The sequence below is a fragment of the Podarcis melisellensis genome (assembly GCF_964234715.1).
Source record: "Podarcis melisellensis genome assembly, chromosome: 10".
Lineage (NCBI taxonomy): Eukaryota > Metazoa > Chordata > Lepidosauria > Squamata > Lacertidae > Podarcis > Podarcis melisellensis.
The window spans coordinates 72,032,503-72,053,920 of record NC_138542.1 but is presented as its reverse complement, the minus strand read 5'-3'; the positions used below and the strand labels follow the sequence as shown (position 1 = coordinate 72,053,920).

The window sequence follows — 21,418 nt, the reverse complement described above, 5'->3', positions numbered from 1 at the left end:
AAACCGGTCCCCTGAAATCCGCTTTTATTTATTGCATCAATGTACCACCTTCCTCTCCAAGAAGTTCCAGGCGGCGTTCCTCCCCGACTCCCCATTTAATCCCCTGGGTCGGGTGGGGATTCGAACCCGCCTCTCCCAGGTCGAAGCATGTCGCCACACCGGCTCTCAGGTTTGAGGCTGGGGCGGACGAGGGGCTGTTGGCGGACCCCTAACCCACCTGTCTCCCCGACAGTGTGCCAACACGGAGGCCGCGAATATCCGGAAGGCTCCCAGTGGCTCTCGCCGTCGGACCCGTGTCAGCAGTGCTCCTGCGTGGTGAGATCCCCTGCCCTCCGGTCCCTGCTCCTCACAGAGGGCCATATTCCCTTCCCAGTGACTTTTTGGGGGCCGCAGGCCAATTGGAGGGGGGGCAGAGGCAAAAGTGGGAGGGGCAACCAAGGGCCTTTGGTGCGGCACTTTATTGCTTCGTCAAAATTAAACACCGCTTGATTATAAGAGAAAGGAAACCGCGAAGTAGTCTGCGAAAAGGGATATGTCAGATGATGATGATGATGATGATTATTAAATTGAATTTATATACAGTCATACTTCAGGTTACAATTGCTTCAGGTTGTGTTATTTCGGGTTACGGACCAGCCAAAACCCAGAAGTACCAGAACAGGTTATTTCCGGGTTTCGGGAGTCACGCATGCGCAGAAGCACTAAATTGCGCTATGCGCAGAAGTGCCGAATCATAACCCGCGCATGCGCAGATGCGCTGCTGTGGGTTGCGAACGTGCATCCCGCACGGATCACGTTCGCAACCTGAGCATCCACTGTACTGCCCTGTACCTGGAGGTTCACCGAATAAAATCAAGATGTAAAACCACAAAATGCATAATAAAAATTAAAATAACAACCCAATAGCCCTCCTCCAATTTTTTTTTAAGGGCATAGGATGTCAATCAGATCAACCAAAGGCAAATTTCCCTTGGGAGAGTATTCCACAGGAATTAATGAGGCTTCAAGGCTTGTAAGGAGATTGAAGGCTTCCAAAATTAACGAGAGACTAAAAAAACTCACCTCGGCTGCCTAAATATCTGGTCAAGCTCATTTGAACAAAAATTATTTTCGCAGGCACTGAAAAGGGTACTGCGAAGACGCCTGCCTGATTTCAATAGGCGGGGAGTTCCACAGCGAAACAGATGCCGCGCTAAACATAGCTGTCGAATTTTCCCTTTTTAAAAGAGAAATTCCCTTATTCTGAATAGGATTCCTCACAAGAAAAGGGAAAAGTTAACAGCTATGGCGCTAAAAGATTTGGGAGTTGTGTGGCATCTGCGGCGGCGCAGCTTTTGCTAATTGCAGCGGGCAGCTGTGGGCTCAGGCGACCTCCTTCTCCTCGCAGGGTGGCGAAACCACATGCGAGTCTCTGCCCTGCGAAGTCCCCCTCTGCTCCCACCCGGCCCCTGGACCTGGGCAGTGCTGCCCTCTCTGCCACGACTGCCTCTTCGAAGGAGAGCACCATGCCCACGGAGAAGTCTTTAAGCCAGAGTCTTGCCTCCAGTGCAGCTGCCAGGTGAGACAGAGGGAACCCTCGGTCATTGATGGGACCCCCAAGAAGGGCTGGATTTAGGTGTGGTTTTTTAATTACTTTTTTATTCAAAATTAAAACAAAACATATTATCCAGAAACATATCAGCCTTATTCCCCCCCCCATTTTTCCTCCCTCCCCTTCCCTCCCCCCACAGAACCCAGCCACCCCCAAGTTCCAGTCTTTGATTTCTCTAAAAACACTGTTTTCTGCATGTTACACAGTTGTATAGATCCTCAAACTATTTAAGTAATAATTATCAATAAAAAGTTTGTGAATGTTTATTCAAAACCAGCCAAGGAGTCCAGTTCGCTTTGTTGCGTCTTCAAATACTTTGTAAAGGGTTCCCATTCATCCTTAAAGTCACAGTTATCCTTGTCCCGTAGCTTATATGTCAATTTTGCCAGTTCTGCATAGTCCATCAATTTTTCTTGCCATGATTCTTTAGTTGGGGTTTCTTCAGTCTTCCATCCTCGTGCTACTAAAACTCTCGTGGCCGTTGTCGCATACATGAAGATGTTTTTCAGCTTTTTTGGCAGATCTTTTCCTACAATCCCTAATAAAAATAAATAATAAAAATGCTTCAGGTTTTTAAACAAATGTTAAATGGAACATTTTCTTCAAAATTTTTTAATTACCTTACAATCCCACCACATTTAGGTTTGATGAGGCCCTCAGCTCCTAAGGTAATGGGGTCCTTTCTATGTCCAGCTGTCCTTTGCCAACAGCAAATATGGTCGCTGTTTTTTGTGTTGAATATATGCGATATGTATAGTTACAGGTAGGCAGTCATGTTGGTCTACCATAGTTGAAACAAAATTTAAAACATTCCTTCCACCCTGCTTGGGGGTCCAACTGTAGAATTCTGAGCTGACTGGTGTGGTTGTGCACACAGCCTGGGTGTGGCAATTCGGAGCGACCCGTTGATGGGGTGGGCATCAAGGGGCGTGGGGGTGCCAGGGGCATGGGGGGAAGATCTGACCCTCTTGCCTTTCCCCCTTTTGCAGGAGGGGAACATCCGCTGCGAGATGATCCAGTGCCCCCTGACCACCTGCTCCCACCCCGTGACGGAGCCTGGGGTCTGCTGCCCCCGCTGCAAAGGTGATATTGGAAGATGACTGTCCTATCTCCTCTCAGTCTCCTTTTTCCCAGGCTAAACATACCCGGCTCCTTCAACCGTTCCTCATCAGGCTCTGGGAGGAGTGCATATAATAATTCTCTCCACTCCTTGGCCCAGGTCGTTTTATTCACAAAAGAACTTTTTACACAGTGTTCGTAAGAACCAATCAGATTTCTTGTGAGCATTTAAAAAAACCCACGTGGGACAAAGACAGATCAGAAGAAATTCTTTTAACTACAAAGAAAGTATTTCCTACTTGAGCATGCATATGTAGTTCAGAGTAAATAAAATGGGAATAAAAGGAGGAATGCATTCAGCAAAACCCCAGAGGTCATAAACAGGAGAGGAAGGATGGCAGTATTTACCATCTCCTTGCGAACTCTCTTCCTGGCCCTTAAAGGTAAAGGGACCCCTGACCATTAGGTCCAGTCATGGCTGACTATGAGGTTGCGGCGCTCGTCTCGCTTTACTGGCCGAGGGAGCCAGCGTACAACTTCCGGGTCATGTGACCAGCAGGACTAAGCCGCTTCTGGCGAACCAGAGCAGCGCACAGAAATGCCGTTTACCTTCCCACCAGAGTGGTACCTATTTATCTACTTGCACTTTGACGTGCTTTCAAACTGCTAGGTTGGCAGGAGCAGGAACCAAGCAACGGGAGCTCACCCCGTCGCAGGGATTCGAACCGCCGACCTTCTGATCGGCAAGTCCTAGGCTCAGTGGTTTAACCCCCAGCGCTACCCGCATCCCCTCCTGGCCCTTAAGATCTATCTAAAGATTAAACTACAAAGCTACCTTCTATCTTTATGACCCAGGATGCCTGGTGAAGCAACTGGCCTGTGTTCAGAATGCTTATGCATGCCTGTCAGGCGGAGAGAAAGAAAATGGGCAGAGACGGAGAGGCTTGTGGGATTTGATCAGAAATTCTTGTCAATGAATCAAGCCCAGTCAACGCAATGCGTTCATTGCAGACACAATCGCTTGCTCCATATTTCATAATTACTCATAGCAATCCCACCTGACCACTACACCGCCACGACTCAAGATATTTGGGGGCTAAGTGGCGGCTGAGAAGGGGTGTGGGTGCAGCCATGAGCCTGACGCCCCACACTGCCCCTTCCCGCAGGCTGCGTGTATGAGGGCCGCGAGCGAGAGGACGGGAGCAGCTGGTTCTCCTCTTCGGTGCCCTGCATGGTGTGCATGTGCGCGGAGGGCGTGGCCAGCTGCGCGGAGATCGCCTGCATCAGCTCCTGCATCAACCAGATTGAGGTGCCCGGGGAGTGCTGCCCACTCTGCGCAGGTATGGCATGGCGGCCTTGGCGAGAAGGGGCACAGGAGGGGGCGGGAGATGGATTGCCAAGGGCACTCCAGGGGACGGAGCGGTACCTCCATGGGGAAAGGTGTCGGCGTAGGGGGGGGGCTTTTTTGCGGCGAGATAATGCGAGGGCGAAGCAGCGTGACAGAAGCTTGTAAAATTATTCATGAAAATCCCTGAAACGAGAAGTAATCGACTAGAAATATTACCTTGTGGAAATAAACTAAATAATAAAAATCGAAAAGTTTAAGGGAAAAATAGAAATTGAAAAAATTGAACAAAGCCTTAATTAAGCAGCTGCCAGCAAAAAACCTCGTTTCATTGAACTATTCAGTTTCCTAAGTTAAAGACTTAACATCAGCAGTAACATCTAGACCATGGGAGCGTTTCAGGCCTGTTCTTGAGTTTGTTTAAAATCTAAAATAGCTTATCTTGTATTCCTTTATTTGAATTTGTGCCATTTAGGTCTTTTAAACCTTTTTGTAAAAGCAGCACTAGAATTTCCACAGCTGAGTCCTCAACTCCTTATTACTGTGCTTTGCTTCCTTCAAGTTGGGCTTTGTCTAAAACTTGCCATTTAGGTTTTCAAACCCTTTTTTGTAAATTCAGTATTAGAAACTGTACCTTTCAGTCCTCAATCCTTTACTACTGCACTTTGCCTTACCTCGGTCGAGCTAGGATTATAATACTTTAGAATTTTTTGGGAGTTCTACCCCTTTTTTTTGAATTTTGGTCATTTAAGATTTATGATTTTTCTATTTACTTTGAGGAAACTGAATAGTTCAGTGAAACAAGGTTTGTAGCCGACATCCCATTAATTAAGGCTTTGTTCAATTTTTAGGTTTTTCTAATTTTTCCCCTTAAACTTTTTGATTTTTATTATTTAGTTTATTTCCACAAGATTTTCATTCATTCTGTGACTGTTTTTTTTTTCTACTTGTAAAATTATTCACGGCATGGTTACAGTGGGAAGATCTTTCGCCCTTCTCTCCTGATGCCAGAACTTGTGAAGATGAATTTCCCAAAATGGGTAAAAATGTCTGGGGAAGTGTAGAATTTTTGGCAAATTTCCCAAAAAATAAAAAACGCTCTTTTTTGAGATTTTAGCCAAAAAAAAACAACCCCAACTCAACTTTTGTGCCCAGATTTTCACTTTTTGAAATATGGCAAGCCTCAAATAACCCTGGCCTCCCCTTTCCCAGATTGCACTTACGAGGGCCAGGCGTATGGGCCAGGCGAGAGTTTCCAGCCAGGACAAGACCCCTGCGAAATCTGCACCTGTGAGGTGAGCAGCCTGGTTCTTGGAGGATTGCGGGTTGGGCCTCTGGAGGGCCCTTCCAATTCAACGGTCGTAGAATTTTATTACTTCCGTACCAGGGAGGCAGGAGAGGTGAGACCATGCCCCCCTGGCATTGTGACTGGGTGGTGCTGATTTTGAAAAATAAATACATTTGTGAGAAAACAGACAAGTCATACAATTAAACAAACATACAATCAAACAATCAAGTAACAGAAAAATCAAACAAACCACCACATTATAAGATACAAGAAGATTAATATAATTATCCTCATATATACTCCTTATACGGAACACAATTATAAAACTTATAGAGAAGAAATTTAAAACTGATTTCCACTTAATCTCACTGTACTTTATCTATCCATTACTTTATACCACACTATATATTTTTTATATAGTTCTTAGAATTCATATACCGGCCTATACTTGGGGGTCTCTGCAGAGACAGGGCAGCCCAAAGGGGCATCTAGGTCCAGCCCTCTGAAAAGCAGGAATCAGGACTTAAATATCTCGGACAGATAGCCATCACACCTCTATTTAAAAGCCTCCAGAGAATAATAGAATCATGGAATTGTCAAGTTAGAAGGGACACCAAGTGCCATCTAGACCAACCCCTGCAACTAAACCATACATGACCGGTGGTTGCCCTTGCGGGGTGATGAAACTGTTCCTTTGCTGGAAGAAAAGCAACTTTGTGAGCGGAGAGCCCTTCCTCTTTTGACTTTCCCCTTATAAGTTTCAGTTTCCATTTCCCAGAACAAATTTGCATTTCTCAAGCGCTCTCTGCAGTCCTTACACAGAAGCTGCTACATCCTGTTACCAAAAAGGAGCAATGCAGCAGCGAGCAGAAGCTTCTGCAGCTGGCTGGAAAGCCAAACAGGATGTTGATGTTTGTGACTGTTACCATGGGAAGAAAGGGGCAGTCCATTCACTGTACTGAGCACTGGATGTTAGCTCAGTGTGTCATCTGACCTGTACTGGAAGTACATGGGAGGAGTTTTATTCTCTCTGCTGTTGAGTGCAGACATGTTTCTCTGTACTGCTGCAAAAGACAGAAATAAAGGCATGTAAATATATTTCTGTCTGTCTCTTTCCCCTCCCTGGGGATAGCAGGGAGGAGAGTGAAGGAGTGGTGTGTTCTTCTCACGTCTGAGAAGGATCGCCGAAGAGACCTCGCCTGTTTCCTGCCGGGAATCGCAGACGGGGAGGTCAACAAGGAAATCAGCCGGGTGCCTAAAGAATGGCACATTCCTCTGACAGGGCTTGATTCCAACACATCCCGGCTATGTCAGCAAATATGATGTGAAGATGTGAAGCTTTGTGTACAGTGGTACCTCGCAAGACGAATGCCACGTAAGACGAAAAACTCGCACGACGAAAGAGTTTTTCGTTTTTTGAGTTGCTTCGCAAGACGAATTTCCCTATGGGCTTGCTTTGCAAGACGAAAACGTTCAATGCATTCCTATGGGAATGATTTTCAATGCATTCTTATGGGAATCCGTGCTTCACAAGACGAAAAATTCGCAAGACGAAAAAACTCGCAGAACGAATTAATTTTGTCTTGCGAGGTACCACTGTATTCAGCAATTATTTCAAATGAATGTATGTAAATGAAAATATTCATTTCCTTTCTCTTAAAATCAAGCGGCGTTTGATACTTTAAGTTTGACGAAGCAATAAAATGCCGCACCAAAGGCCTCTGATTGCCCCTCCCACTTTCCTTCCACAGCATTTGATATTTTCATTTACATTCATTTATTCGAAATAAGATGGGTTTATGAAGCAATTCTATATCCTTCCACCACGCTGATGAAGAATTCTACATAACAGTTGTCGACATCCAGAATCTCTGTTCCGTGTTGGACATAATATTTGCTGAATACACAAAGCTTCACAGCTTGTCTTTCATCGTACAATTTTTATTATTATTATTACTACTACTACTGCTTATACCCCGCCCACCTGGCCGGGTTTCCCCAGCCACTCTGGGCAGCTCCCAACAGAATATTAAAAACACAATCAAACATCAAACATTAAAAACTTCCCTAAACAGGGCTACCTTCAGATAATACACACAGTAATAAGTTAAAAGCTGGCTCTGGTTATAACTGCTGAGGAAGGATGTCGCATTCCCCTCATGGTGGAACAGAAAAGTTTTCAGCAGGTGCTCAGATCTGCTGAATCTCTAGTGGCAGGGAGTTCCACAGGGCTGCAGGCCGACGACATTTAAAGGTGCTGATTTTCTTCTGCTTCCTTCCCCAGCTGATGTCCGACGGGGAACAACATCTGCAGTGCTACCGCAAGCAATGCCCCAGCCTCCTGGATTGCCCACGGGAACAGATCCAGGCGCCGGGCGCCGGGCACTGCTGCCCAACCTGCGCACGTGAGTCTCGCCCCTAAGCTGCACCCCCATTCCCTTCCAAACCTGAGCAGGAGCAAAGTGGGGAGCATCCCTCTCTGAATCAGTTCCCCTTGCGCTTCCAGGGGTACAGACAAGGAAGATAAACGGTTTTCCATTTGTCTTGTGTAAACTCGGCTCTCCCGATGCTTTGAGACTACAATTCCCATCATCCCTGTTAGCTAAGGATCATGGGAGTTGTAGTCCCAAACCATCTGGAGGGCTGAGTCAGCCTGTGCAAGCTCCGGCTTGGTTTTTTTTTTGCCAAAAGCGGAGGTGTAAACCGGCCTCTGCCACCTGGGGCACGCTAGGCGCTTTGAACTACAATTCCCATCCTCTCCAGCCAGCTGGAGAGCACCTGGTCCAGGAAGGCTGGTGTCAACACAACACACCCTTTTAAAAAGTGGGTCGTTTCAGAGTGTTATAAGAAAAAAAACTGCTCCCTTTTCCTTATGGGAAAAGCCTGTAAATAGAATCTTTAAGTAGGTTCCCTATCGGTAAGAGAAAATAACAGAGACCAAGGATTAAGTTGATGAATTAGATAAATTAGAATTAGATAAATTAACAGGAAGGATTTGAAACCTGCGGGATCAGAGATTCTTAGAAGGCTGGAGTAAATATTTGAACTGTTTGAAAAGTAAGTGTGATAAACAGATTACGCTAGTGGGACTGCAAGAAGTTTTGTAAGGTGGATTATTTGAAATATTGCAAGAAAGACTCTGAAGAGAGTTATTAGTTAAGGATAATTAAATGTAATATAGAAATTAAGAAATGCAGAACAAGTGATAAAAGAACGGAAAATCATCAGAGGTGTTGATGGAAGTCTAAAAATATTGTATAAGATGAGAAGTTATGTTGTATGACTGTTGGAACTGATATGTCAAAAAAATAATAAAAATGTATATATATAAAAAGAGAGAAAATAAAAGAGGCCAACCAGAGATTATTGAGAAGCAAAGCAGCTAGTAAGCCTGATCTTTATTAAACTGTTGCAACAGGGTGCCCCCTTCACACACAGGAGGGAGAACCCAGAAAAATGGCACGCAAGTCCTTATATAGACTTTTGAAATTGTCCACCCTGTAGCTCAAGACCACCCCAAAAAACATCATACATACATCTACAGCCGAAATCCTGTCTGCCAGGGTACCTGATAATGATCACTGATTGCGTTACCTGGGCAGCCTGGCCATTCTTTTGTGATGGTCTGCCCCGCGGAGGACCTTAAGGTCGACAAATGACAACATTTTGGAGGTCCCAAGCCTCAAGGAGGTTAGATTGGTCTCAACTAGGGCCAGGGCCTTTTCAGTACTGGCCCTGACTTGGTGGAACGCTCTGTCCCAAGAGACCAGGGCGCTGCGGGACTTGACATCTTTCCGCAGGGCCTGCAAGACAGAGCTGTTCCGCCTGGCCTTTGGTTTGGACTCGGTCTGACCCTTATGTTTCCCTCCCCTTATGGTCTTGATCTATGGGCTACTTTTAAAATGAGGCTGCATTTTAAATTGCATTTTAACCCGTATTTTAAATAGGTTTTTTTTCTCCCTTCCCCTCCCCTATTATGTTTTTGCTGTGATTTTACTGGTGTTAGCCACGCTGAGCCCAGCTCTGACTGGGGAGGGCGGGGTACAAATAATAATAATAATAATAATAATAATAATAATAATAATAATAATAATAATAATTGTTGTTGTTATTATTATTATTATTATTATTATTATTATTATTATTATTATTATTTCCTGAATCCAGGTCTCAAGCTCACCCTATTCATACACAAATATGCCCTTAAGACAGGTAATCAAAAGACTATAGAGAGGATTTCCTATTTTCTTCCTCCTTGCAGAGAAATATTTGAGGTCAATTTGGGAGAGTCCAAATGACTTCAGAATTGCTCTCCTGTCCTATTTCAGACACGTGGTTTATATACTTACGTATGTGTTTGCCTTGTAAATTTATGAACGCTTATTATATATTTGGGACCTTGGAATTCTTATAACAGGAGCATCGGATGGTGAAGAGAAGGCAAGAGGGAAAGAAAGGGAGAGCGTTGTCCGGGGTTGGGATCGATGACCCTTAGGGTCCCTTTAAATGCTACAATCCTGTAATTTTGTGAACCGCAGCCCAGACAGGGAAACGACGGAAGAAATTTGCCAAAATTTCGGGATTTTTCGCTCCATAAGACGCACCTAGTTTTTAGAGGAGGAAAACAAGAAAAAAAAATTCTGAACGAAACAGTGGATGTATGATTTTTGTGGTTCATGCTGTGGCCACAGACATGATATGTGATTTGACGGTGAGTTTGGGGTAGCCCAATGGAAAAATCCTGAGGATCCATGTGGATCCGTGCTTTGCGCCATTGCAGCCCCACACAACAGTGGGTGTGTGATTTTTTTTTTGTGCAGGCTGTAGCCATGGACATGCTATGTGATCTGATGGTGAATTTGGGGTGACCCAATGCAAAAATCCTGAGGATCCATGGGTATTTACCTCCCCGCTCCTAGGCAGCCTCCTTTATTGCTAGAGTCCCTTATCTCGCTTCCGATCTCTTGTCAATCAGCTGCTTAGTGGCTTTGTTTCAACATCCACTTCGCTCTTTCCAAAAAAAGAGGACAATCTGCTTTTTGCCCCCAGGCAATTCGGCTCCAGGGACCACGCATTTGCTCCATAAGACGCACAGACATTTCCCCTTACTTTTTAGAAGGAAAAAAGTGCATCTTATGCAGCAAAAAATACAGTAAGTTTCGCCCCCTGAAATGACACATTCTGCGGGCGGAGCAGGGGCTGCTTGAGGCAAACCCGCCATTCCTTCTCTCTCCAACCCTCCACCCACAGCAGGACTCGGGTTCAAATCCTCACTCGGCCATGAGGCTGTCTGGGTGACCTGGGGGGGGGCCTGAGCGACTGCACAGAAATGTTGTGGGGATTAAATGAGGAATGAGAGAACCGCCCTATTCAGCTCCTTGGAGAAAAAGGTGGAATAAGAGCATGCGGCTCTTCATCCCAGGGTTGCGGGTTCGAGTTCCGGTTGGGCAAAAGATTCCTGCATTGCAACGGGTTGGACTAGATGAACCTCGGGGTCCCTGCACATTTATGATTCTGTGATTAATGTGATATGGGCGGACGGATGGGTAATGATCTTTGCAGCCTGCCTGAAGAGATGCAAAGCGCTTGGAGCGTTTGGGCAAAGCACTTTTTGAAAACAAGTCCCAACATGTGTCTTTGCGGCCTCGTTTCTGCTTTTTTTTTTACAAAAACAAATTTTATTAAATTTTGCACAGTGATAACGCAAACCACAAAGCCAAATGATACACAAAAACAGAAAAAGAAAAAAGAAGACAGAAAAAAAGGGGGAACAACAAACAGATAAACAATAACAACAAACTTAATTCTTCACAAATCCAACCTTTTAAACATCTTGGTTGACTTCCTCAAATCCCTCCCTTCTGAGTTTCCTTGTAATTAAACGGAACTGCTTTCCAATATCATTATTAAACTAATATCATTATTAAACATTTCTGCTTTTTTTTTGCAGAAGCTCTTAGCAACTGTACTTCCAGCTTGGTGGGCAACGAGGTCCAAGCCACCGACGAACCCTGCTATACCTGCCAGTGCAAGGTGAGTCCCTCCAGGTGACCCGCGCATAGCTGTCAACTTACAGATTTGAAAATAAGGGATCAGCAGCCAAAATAAGGGATCAACAATTACTTTGATAAAATACATATTTTGTTGCGTGCAAATGGCTTTAGATACCTATTAGGTCCTTTAAATTACCATATAGCATATATTCAACACAAAAAAACAGCAACAATTTGTTGTTGACAAAGGACAGCTGGATATATAAAGGGCCCCATTACCTTCAGTAATTTAGGGCCTCATCAAACCTAAAACCAACCCTGATAGGGTCTGTCATTTTAGGAGGTGAAACTCAAATTGTGCAAACTTCTTCAGCAAAAGGCCTTAAAAATATGCTTTTGGGTGTGAGGAATTCAAACCTGCTACTATTTTTGTGACTGGACAACGTTTACCTTCTGAAAATGCCAGGCAATGCTTAATAATCATCATCATCATCATCATCATCATAGTAATAATCTAACTGCAAGTATCTGGCAATCATTTTAAATGATTGCAATTTTACACACAGCTGGACATAGAAAGGGCCCCATTACCTTTATTTGAAAGTTGTTTTTTCCCTGTTGTTGTTTATCTCCTGTCTGGCAGGTTACTTGATTGGATTTCCTGGGGAGCCTGGCTAGTCTTTTGTAGAGATAAATACTTAGTTCCTGGGCCAGGTCACAGGCTCACACCCTATTCATATCCTAAATGTGTCCTTAAGACAGGATTTGTGAAGAAAGAGTCAATGGGAGGTTTCCCACTTTGACCTTGCAGAGAAAACATTTGCTCAGTTTAGGAGTCAAAATGGTTCCAGGTCGGTCTTCCTGTGCTGATCTATGTATGTGCTTGGTTGGTACACTTATGAACATTTAACAGATATCTAAGATCTCAAAATTCCTATCACAACGTCTTCTGAGATCTCCACAACACACACACATACCCCACCTCTGATCTCCCAGCTCAGCTCTTGTCTGTTTCCACGCAGGACCTGACCTGGGTTTGCGTACACCAAGTCTGCCCGGTGCTGAGCTGCCCCACGGCAGAGCGTTTCACTCCACACGGAGCCTGTTGTCCCATCTGCGATGGTGAGGTGTCTCCCTCCCTCCCCAATCTCTTATCCCCCCCCCACCTATCCAAAGCTTTCTTCTGGAGGGACAGGCCACCCCGACGGACCCGCCACACCCTAGCGAGGGCTGACCTGAGCCTGGAGGTGGGTGGGGTGGATTAAGGTTGGGTGGCATCTCTCTGGCAAAACCCCACAAATGCCAGTGGCAGGGAGTTCCCCTGATTTTCATTTCCCCCGGTCCAGCGAGCACAGATTTCTGCCTCGTACACTGGCTTGACCAGACCTGCCGGATAACCCTGAAGCACACACATAGTCATATCCCCTTCCCTTCCTTTCCCATCCCTTCCCTCCCTCCCTCCTTTCCTTCCTTCCCTTGTTCCTTCCTTCCTTTCTTTCTTCCCTCCCTCCCTCCCTCCCTCCCTCCCTCCCTTTCCTTCTTCCCTCCCTTCCTTTCCTCCTCCCTCCCTCCTTTCCTTCCTTCCCTTGTTCCTTCCTCCCTCCTTCCTTCCCTCTCCCCTCCCTCCCTCCCTTTCCTCCTCCCCCCTCCCTCCCTCGTTCCTTCCTTCCTTCCCTCGTTCCTTCCTCCCTCGTTCCTTCCTTTCTTTCTTCCCTCTTCCCTCCCTCCCTCCATCCCTTTCCTCCTTCCTCCCCCTCCCTCCCTCCCTCCCTCCCTCCCTTTCCTTCTTCCCTCCCTTCCTTTCCTCCTCCCTCCCTCCTTTCCTTCCTTCCCTTGTTCCTTCCTCCCTCCTTCCTTCCCTCTCCCCTCCCTCCCTCCCTTTCCTCCTCCCCCCTCCCTCCCTCGTTCCTTCCTTTCTTCCCTCGTTCCTTCCTCCCTCGTTCCTTCCTTTCTTTCTTCCCTCTTCCCTCCCTCCCTCCATCCCTTTCCTCCTTCCTACCCCCTCCTTTCCTTCCTTCCTTCCTTCCTTCCTTCCTCCCTCCCTCCCTCGTTCCTTCCTTCCTTCCCTCGTTCCTTCCTCCCTCGTTCCTTCCTTTCTTTCTTCCCTCTTCCCTCCCTCCCTCCTCCCTCCCTCCTTTCCTTCCTCCCTCCCTCCCTCCCTCTCTCCTTTTTCCAAGCTCCCCCCCCCAGCTCCCCCTGATTTGAGCCCAGTGGTGTCCCGCTTATTCCTCCCTAACGCCCCCCTTTTTCCAGAGTGTGTGATTGAGGTCGAGGGGCGACGCGTGTCTGACGGGGAGACCTGGAAAGACAGTGTGGACAACTGTGTCTCCTGTTCGTGCAACGTGAGTCCTGGCGGGAGGGCAGGGGGTAGATCTGCCAAGGCCCCCTGGCAACCGTGAACATCCTTAATTGCCGCAGTCTTTCCTTGATGCGCAGCTGGGCCACGTGGAGTGCCACATCCAGGAATGCCTGCCCCTCGCGTGCCAAGACGGACTGGCGAAGTTGCAAGCGCCCGGGGAGTGCTGCGCCAAGTGCCAAGGTAGGACCTGGGCAGCTCAGCTGTTCAAAGCATGTCAGTTTGATAAAATCTGTGAAGTGAGAAGTGAGGTCTTCTCTTAGGGATTGTAGGCGCAGAAATCCCAAACCCCCCAAAATTGGTAGAGTTGTGTTTGTTTGGAGGTTCTAGCAGGGGAGTGCAGCTATCATATACCTTTGACCGAAGAACGGTACACTCCTTCTATCTGGGATGGTCGTCCTCTTCCACTGAGCGTGCAGCTTTGAGAGGGACGCACATGGAGCGGTGAGGGAGGAATGGGACACCCGCCCAGCCAGCCCGATCAGCCGAATCAACCCTGGCGATCAATGGGGTGACAGATGTCGCCCTCACAATACCATCTCCCCAGCTCACACGAGGTAATTAAGGGGCTGATATGGGAGTAAATCAGCCTCCCAAAATTCTTCCCAGTGGAAGGGAAGGTGCAGCCTCGTCCGCGGTTGCCCATAAATCACCCCCGAGTTCGAAAGAAGGAGGGGGTGAGGGCACTGGACGGGAAGCCCTCGAGCGAGCTCGGATCTCCCGGACGCCGTCTCTGAGAGCGACTCTAGTTGCATTACTTAAGATAAATTATTGGATATACAAGTTATTGCACATACTTCGAGCGAAGAAAAGGGTATGTTAGCTGCTAATTAAGCCTGCCACTGAGAAGTTAAGAGTGATGGAATGGACTGGACAGAAAATACATCAAAGAATAACATCTATACTGGTATGTTGAAACGGAACGGAAAGGAGGGGGACTTTTTCTTTTTTTTATTACGATATTACCTAAAAACGCCCCCCCCCCCCCGAAGAACCGTCATACGACTTATAGCATGTGAGATTGGAAAATAAACTGTGTGGAATTAAAAATATCAACTAAAGCCTTTGTTTTGTGAAAGATTTGGAAAGAAAATAAAAGGCTGTCTTGTGACGCAGTTTTTAATCGGGATCCGCCATTATGAGACAGACTATGTTGCGAGATTAATAGTCATGATTGTATTCTAAGTTCGACTTGGCAACTCCCCTGGAAAGACTGATTTATGGTGCAACTTGTCTGGGAAAATGAATGAGCAGACGCTTAGATTTTATTTCATCGGAACTGAGAAAGATGGCGCCTGCCGCCCGAGCAGGACTTTTGGATCAGCGTGTGAATGTTTATTGCAAACAAAAGACTTACCAGCTTTAAAAAAAGGGAGAGCCTTAAAAAGTTCACACAGAAGCATAATATTGCTTACTTTAACTCGCCTGTGGAAACAACTCAGAGGCTATTAAGAAGAAAACGGATAACAACAAGAAGATCCAAAGATGGGACTGGTGAACATTAAAAGCAGCAGAAATATGAGATGATTGGACCCGACTGAACTCGAAGAATGGGAACCCCCAACAAAAAATTATAATTTGGCAAAATATTTGGACTTTGTGATATGTATTGGTATAATTTGGAATAATTACAGTGGTGCCCCGCAAGACGAACGCCTCGCAAGACGGAAAACCCGCTAGACGAAAGGGTTTTCCGTTTTGGAGGCGCTTCGCAAAACGAATTTCCCTATGGAAAATGTCTTGCGAGTTCCTGCGGGTTTTTTCCCCTTTCCCCCCCTTTTCCTAAGCCGCTAAGCCGCTTATCAGCTGATCCGCTGATAAGCCGCTTAACAGCTGATTGCTAAAAGCCGCTAGACCGCTAATAGCGCTAATCTGCTAAGCTGTCAATGGGCTTGCTTCGCAAGACGAAAAAACCGCTAGACGAAGAGCCTCACGGAATGGATTAATTTCATCTTGCGAGGCACCACTGTAATGCAATATGATTGGATTGTTAAATGGAAAACTTAATAAAAATTATTTAAAAAACAAAACAAAATTAGTAGAGTTGTAACAACAGCAGCTAGGATTCTATATGTACCCAGCCAGATGGGCAGGGTACAAATAAATTGTTGTTGTTGTTGTTGTTGTTGTTGTTGTTGTTGTTGTTGTTATTATTATTATATCACTATTCAATATTACCAAAAGGTATGTCTCTGGTCTTTTGCTAGGTGAAGTTCTTAGTAACTTTTTTATTTCTTTGTGGGTCGCGTCCCAGGACGGGTGCCTTCTCAACAGGTGTGAACTGACCGCCCTTCCTCTCTGTTCTCCCCAGACCCAAGCGCCACCTGCACCCACCAAGGCCAGACCTTCCAGTCCAATGACCACTGGCAGGTGGACGAGTGCACGGCCTGCACCTGTGTGTCTGGAGAGGTGCACTGCCGGAACGAGCGCTGCCCACCCGCTGCCTGCGCCGCTGTGAGTTGAAGGGGCGGGGGGGGAGATTCATCCAGCCCCTGGAAGGCCTTGGCAGGGTCTTCGCTCCATGAGCCGCTGTCTGAGGATCGCCACTGGTGGGCGGGGAGAACCAATGCTCCTTTCAATGCTCCAACGCGGTTGGAGGATGGATGGCGGCTAACAGATTGAGGTTGAATCCTGACAAGACAGAAGTACTGCTTTAGGGGGACAGGAGGTGGGCAGGTGTGGAGGACTCCCTGGTCCTGAATGGGGTAACTGTGCCCCTGAAGAACCAGGTGCGCAGCCTGGGAGTCATTCTGGACTCACAGCTGTCCATGGAGGCGCAGGTCAATTCTGTGTACAGGGCAGCTCCATCTGGTACGCTGGATGAGACCCTATCTGCCCGCAGACTGTCTCGCCAGAGTGGTGCATGCTCTGGTTATCTCTCGCCTGGATTACTGCAATGTGCTCTGGGGCTACCTTTGAAGGTGACCCAGAAACTACAACTAATCCAGAATGCGGCAGCCAGACTGGTGACTGGGAGCAGCCGCCGAGACCATATAACACTGGTCTTGAAATATCTACATTGGCTCCCAGTACGTTTCCGAGCACAAGTCAAAGTGTTGGTGCTGCCCTTTGAAGCCCTAATGGCCTCAGTCCAGTATATCTGAAGGAGCGTCTTCACCCCCATTGTTCTGCCCGGACACTGAGGTCCAGCTCTGAGGGCCTTCTGGCTGTTCACTCCCTGCGAAGAGCCAAGTTACAGGGAACCAGGCAGAGGGCCTTCTCGGTGGTGGCGCCCGCCCTGTGGAACGCCCTCCCACCAGATGTCAAAGAGTAGAACAACTACCAGACTTTTAGAAGACATCTGAAGGCAGCCCTGTTTAGGGAAGCTTTTAATGTTTAATAGGTTATTGTATTTTAGTATTTTGTTGGAAGCCACACAGAGTGGCTGGGGAAACCCACCCAGATGGGCAGGGTATAAATAATAAATTATTATTATTATATTTCTTGCCATAGAATATTTTTGTAGGGAAGTTGTCATGCTGCAGTTTGCGTGGCTGCCGCTAGGTGGCGATGCCAGTGGCAGCATGACAACAGAACAGCAGGCAGTGCAAGGAAGCAAGTTAGCGGTTGGGTGATGGTTGACTCACCCAGATGAGCTGCAGTGGAACGGCCAGGACAGGGCAGGGCACCCCTATAGCACCAATCCTGCTCTGGTACCACCAACATCTGCCTCGGGGGCTTCAGTGGGAAAGGAGAAAAAAAGAGGCAATGAATTAAGAGTCATTGTCATGCGGTGGTTGGACCAGGACCTGGGAAATGGGATCAGATCGCCACTTAGAACTGAAGCCGTTTCGGACGCTCTTAAGATACAGTCCAGAAAGAGGGGAGTGGGAAGAATGCCACCCTGACGCTCTCGCCCCCTCCCTGTGCCCGGCAGGATGAGACGCCCACCCTGATCCCTGGCATGTGCTGCCCGCACTGCGTCCCTCGCCCCGCCACCTGCGTGGCTTTTGGCGACCCGCACTACCGCACTTTCGACGGCAAGATGGTCCACTTTCAGGGCAGCTGCACCTACGTCCTGGCCCAGGACTGCGACGGGGGAGACTTCAGGTGAGACTGGTCCGTCCTACGGAGGGATCGGAGAGGGCAGGATTTGGGGGCGGGGGGAGAAGCGTGGCAAAGAGAATAAAGGAAGAGGGGACGTGCTAGATGGCAGTCCCACAGTTCTCTGGGAGCAGCCACCGTAGAAGGCCCTGTCTGGGTGGTGGGACCGAGAGAGAGGTCTTTCAACTAGCCTGGGCTTTTTAAATGTTTTAGATCAGTGGCTCCCAATTGGCTAATTACTGAGGACCCCCTAATTTTCAAAAGCCAAGCCACAGACCCCCTTCTTTTGAAAAAATTGGATAACTATGGCAGTTAGCTTGGCAAAACAAAATGTGGGGTAGCCCCTAATAAGCAAAGGGTTTTATGTATACTTAAATTGGGAACCACTGTTTTCGATGTTTTATTTATACATTATTGGATGTTTGTTTATTTATTATTAGATGAGTTATTTATTTATTAGATGTTTCATTTGCCCAAAGGCATATACAGTCATACCTCAGGTTACAGACGCTTCGGGTTCTGCAATTTTGGTTTGTGCACCATGCCAAACCCGGAAATACTGGAACGGGTTACTTCCGGGTTTCGGCACTTGCGCATGCGCAGAAGTGCTAAATAGTGCTATCTGCATGCGCAGAAATGCCGAATTGCAACCCTCGCGTGTGCAGATGCAGCACTGCAGGTTGCGAACGCTGCGGGTTGCAAACGGGCTTCCCTCACGGATCATGTTCGCAACCCGAGCATCCACTGTAATAGACCAGACACCTGGACTGAAGATGGAATCATTTGAGGGAAAGCACGGCTTCCCATGGTCTGTCTCCTGACGAAGATAGAAAAATCTTCGTTACAGTCCTGATTCTTAAAATTACTTTTTTTGGAAGCCGCCCAGAGTGGCTGGGACAATCCAGGCTGATTGGGTGGCATATAAATATTATTATTACTATTATTATTATTATTATTAGAATCATAGAATCATAGAGTTGGAAGAGACCACAAGGGCCATGGAGTCCAACCCCCTGCCAAGCAGGAAACACCATCAGAGCACTCCTGACATATGGTTGTCAAGCCTCTGCTTAAAGACCTCCAAAGAAGGAGACTCCACCACACTCCTTGGCAGCAAATTCCACTGTCCAACAGCTCTTACTGTCAGGACGTTCTTCCTAATGTTTAGGTGGAATCTTCTTTCTTGTAGTTTGGATCCATTGCTCCGTGTCCGCTTCTCTGGAGCAGCAGAAAACAACCTTTCTCCCTCCTCTATGTGACATCCTTTTATATATTTGAACATGGCTATCATATCACCCCTTAACCTCCTCTTCTCCAGGCTAAACATGCCCAGCTCCCTTAGCCGTTCCTCATAAGGCATCGTTTCCAGGCTTTATAGCTCATAACCAGCACTTTGAATTGTTCCAGGAAACAAACCAGTAGCCATTAGATTTCTTTTAGCAAGAGAGTCGTCTCCTCGCTATAGTGTGCGTGCACACGAAAGCTCATACCAATAACAAACTTAGTTGGTGCTACTAGAAGGAATTTTTTTTTTATTTTGTTTCTCCTATGACTTTTTGATGCAATGTTTATGATTCTATGTCTTGGAATATTGCCATATTTTTATATATCTTTTGTCCCCTAGCCTTACACCTGATGGTGATCAGTTTTCTTTCTTTCTTTCTTTCTTTCTTTCTTTCTTTCTTTCTTTCTTTCTTTCTTTCTTTCTTTCTTTCTTTCTTTCTTTCTTTCTTTCTTTCTTCCTTCCTTCCTTCCTTCCTTCCTTCCTTCCTTCCTTCCTTCCTTCCTTCCTTCCTTCCTTCCTTCCTTTCTCACTAACGCTAGAACACTTGGCTAACCTTGTTTGTTATACGTTTAATTTTTATTTTTTAAAAATAAGAAACAAAAATGTAACAATAAGTCGTGATAAAGAACTCCCTGCTTCTCCCCTCCTCCATAGTATCCATGTGACTAACGATGACCGTGGACGGACAGGCGTCTCCTGGACCAAGGAAGTGGCTGTGATGATTGGCGACACCACCGTCCACCTGCTCCAGGACCGGGTTGTCATGGTGAGGGGCGGGAGGGAAGGGGCTGCGATCGGCTGCTCCACCCCCCTGAAGAAGCTCCTCCTCCTCCTAAGCTGGCGCTTGGGATCAGGGCCATCTATAACATATGCGCCACCAGGGTGCAAAGATCCACCCAGCGTCCCCATATTTAGTTTAAAGGTAAAGGGACCCCTGACCATTAGGTCCAGTCGTGGCCGACTTTGGGGTTGTGGCACTCATCTCGCTTTATTGGTCAAGGGAGCCGGCGTACAGCTTCCGGGTCATGTGGCCAGCATAACTAAGCCGCTTCTGGCGAACCAGAGCAGCGCACGGAAACGCCGTTTACCTTCCCACCGGAGCGGTACCTATTTATCTACTTGCACTGGTGTCCTTTCGAACTGCTAGGTTGGCAGGAGCAGGGACCAAGCAACAGGAGCTCACTCTGGGATTCGGACCGCTGACCTTCTGACTGTCAAGCCCTAGGCTCAGTGGTTTAGACCACAGTGCCACCCGCGTCCCTAATTTTTTTTGGGGGGCGGAATCAAAGTTTTTGAGCTCTTTGGGGGGAGGAAAATCGCTCGCCTGTAACAACGATGCAGCGGAAATAATAACTGCTATGCTTCTTGACTTATAGGGAATATTTGACGCTACGGAGTAATAGAGCAACAGGGAGGGTGGAGACTTTTGCTCCATTGCTTTTCACCACTGCCGATCAAGAGGGACCGGTATACAGTAGGTATACATTTGGCACCTCCTAGGATTCGGCGCCATAAGGAGAGCAGCAGGCAGCAAAAGAACAGCAACCAGAGAGAGACAAAAATTAGAAATCAAGACTCAAGAAAATGGCTGCGTGACTTGGCTCTGGTATGGAGTCGGCCAGATCCACGCCCATCTCCCAGGTCATATGCAAGGGGAGATGCTCCAGACCAGTGGAACAGAAAGTTGCACTGACGGGATGTCCCCCTGCTTGTGCCGATTCTGCATTTGAGTGCACCAATGGATTACATCCTACCTCTTCCTCTTCCTTCCTTTCACCCAAGCAATCGGAGGCTGCGCCTTCCTGAGAACCCATCTCTCCTCTGCCCTATTCATGCCTCTCCTGGTGCTGAGGCATGAGAGCTCACCAGCTGAGTGCTAGCAGCCCATTGTTTACATCATGTGATTCTTCTGATGGTACTGAGTGTGAGACAGGATGTCCTACGCTGTACTCAAGGTTGTGTTCTCAGTGTAACTTGAGACCTTCCTGTTGTTGCTGCAAAGGAGGAGTGAGTGAGTTGTACGGAGGCTTCTGAGAGAGAAGTCATGATTTGTACTAGCTCGTGTACAGTCTGTGGAATAAGGTAGAATGAGTTGGACTACTTTCAGACTGTTTTTTTCTTCTGCTGAGATGCAAGGGGAAAGGGAGTGTGCATCTCTCAAAAGGGAGGTGTCGCTTATTACTGAGCTAAGACCAGCCAGGGGCAGATCACCGGCAAGAGGCCCCAGTGAAAGGGAAGAGGAGTCCGCCTTTCCCGAGGGGACCGATCGGCAACAAATGGTGGCAGAGGATGGCTGGTGGCAGATTGCAAATGGTAGCAGAGACCAGGGAGGGGAGAGCTTGTCACAGCAGCAGGAGGAAATACCTATGACTCTTCACCAGACTGATTCCTGCCTGCCTCTTGGCCCCCTTCCTCTCCTGCTTCAGCTTCTGCCTCTGATTCTAGACTTCTCTCTGC

The 21,418-nt window shown here is 47.2% G+C and overlaps 1 protein-coding gene across 1 annotated transcript in view; it reads left to right on the top strand.

Moving 5' to 3' along the window:
• KCP (kielin cysteine rich BMP regulator) overlaps window positions 1-21,418 on the top strand; it is a 99,388-nt gene that overhangs the window by 63,710 nt on the left and 14,260 nt on the right. Inside the window, exons 35-47 of the mRNA XM_081926662.1 lie at window positions 233-315; window positions 1,388-1,558; window positions 2,581-2,674; window positions 3,817-3,990; window positions 5,208-5,290; window positions 7,568-7,688; window positions 11,234-11,316; window positions 12,299-12,398; window positions 13,530-13,618; window positions 13,713-13,815; window positions 15,944-16,086; window positions 17,510-17,682; window positions 19,616-19,727. Of these exons, the coding sequence (XP_081782788.1) occupies window positions 233-315; window positions 1,388-1,558; window positions 2,581-2,674; window positions 3,817-3,990; window positions 5,208-5,290; window positions 7,568-7,688; window positions 11,234-11,316; window positions 12,299-12,398; window positions 13,530-13,618; window positions 13,713-13,815; window positions 15,944-16,086; window positions 17,510-17,682; window positions 19,616-19,727 (1,529 nt within the window). The remainder of the gene's footprint in view (window positions 1-232; window positions 316-1,387; window positions 1,559-2,580; window positions 2,675-3,816; window positions 3,991-5,207; window positions 5,291-7,567; window positions 7,689-11,233; window positions 11,317-12,298; window positions 12,399-13,529; window positions 13,619-13,712; window positions 13,816-15,943; window positions 16,087-17,509; window positions 17,683-19,615; window positions 19,728-21,418) is intronic.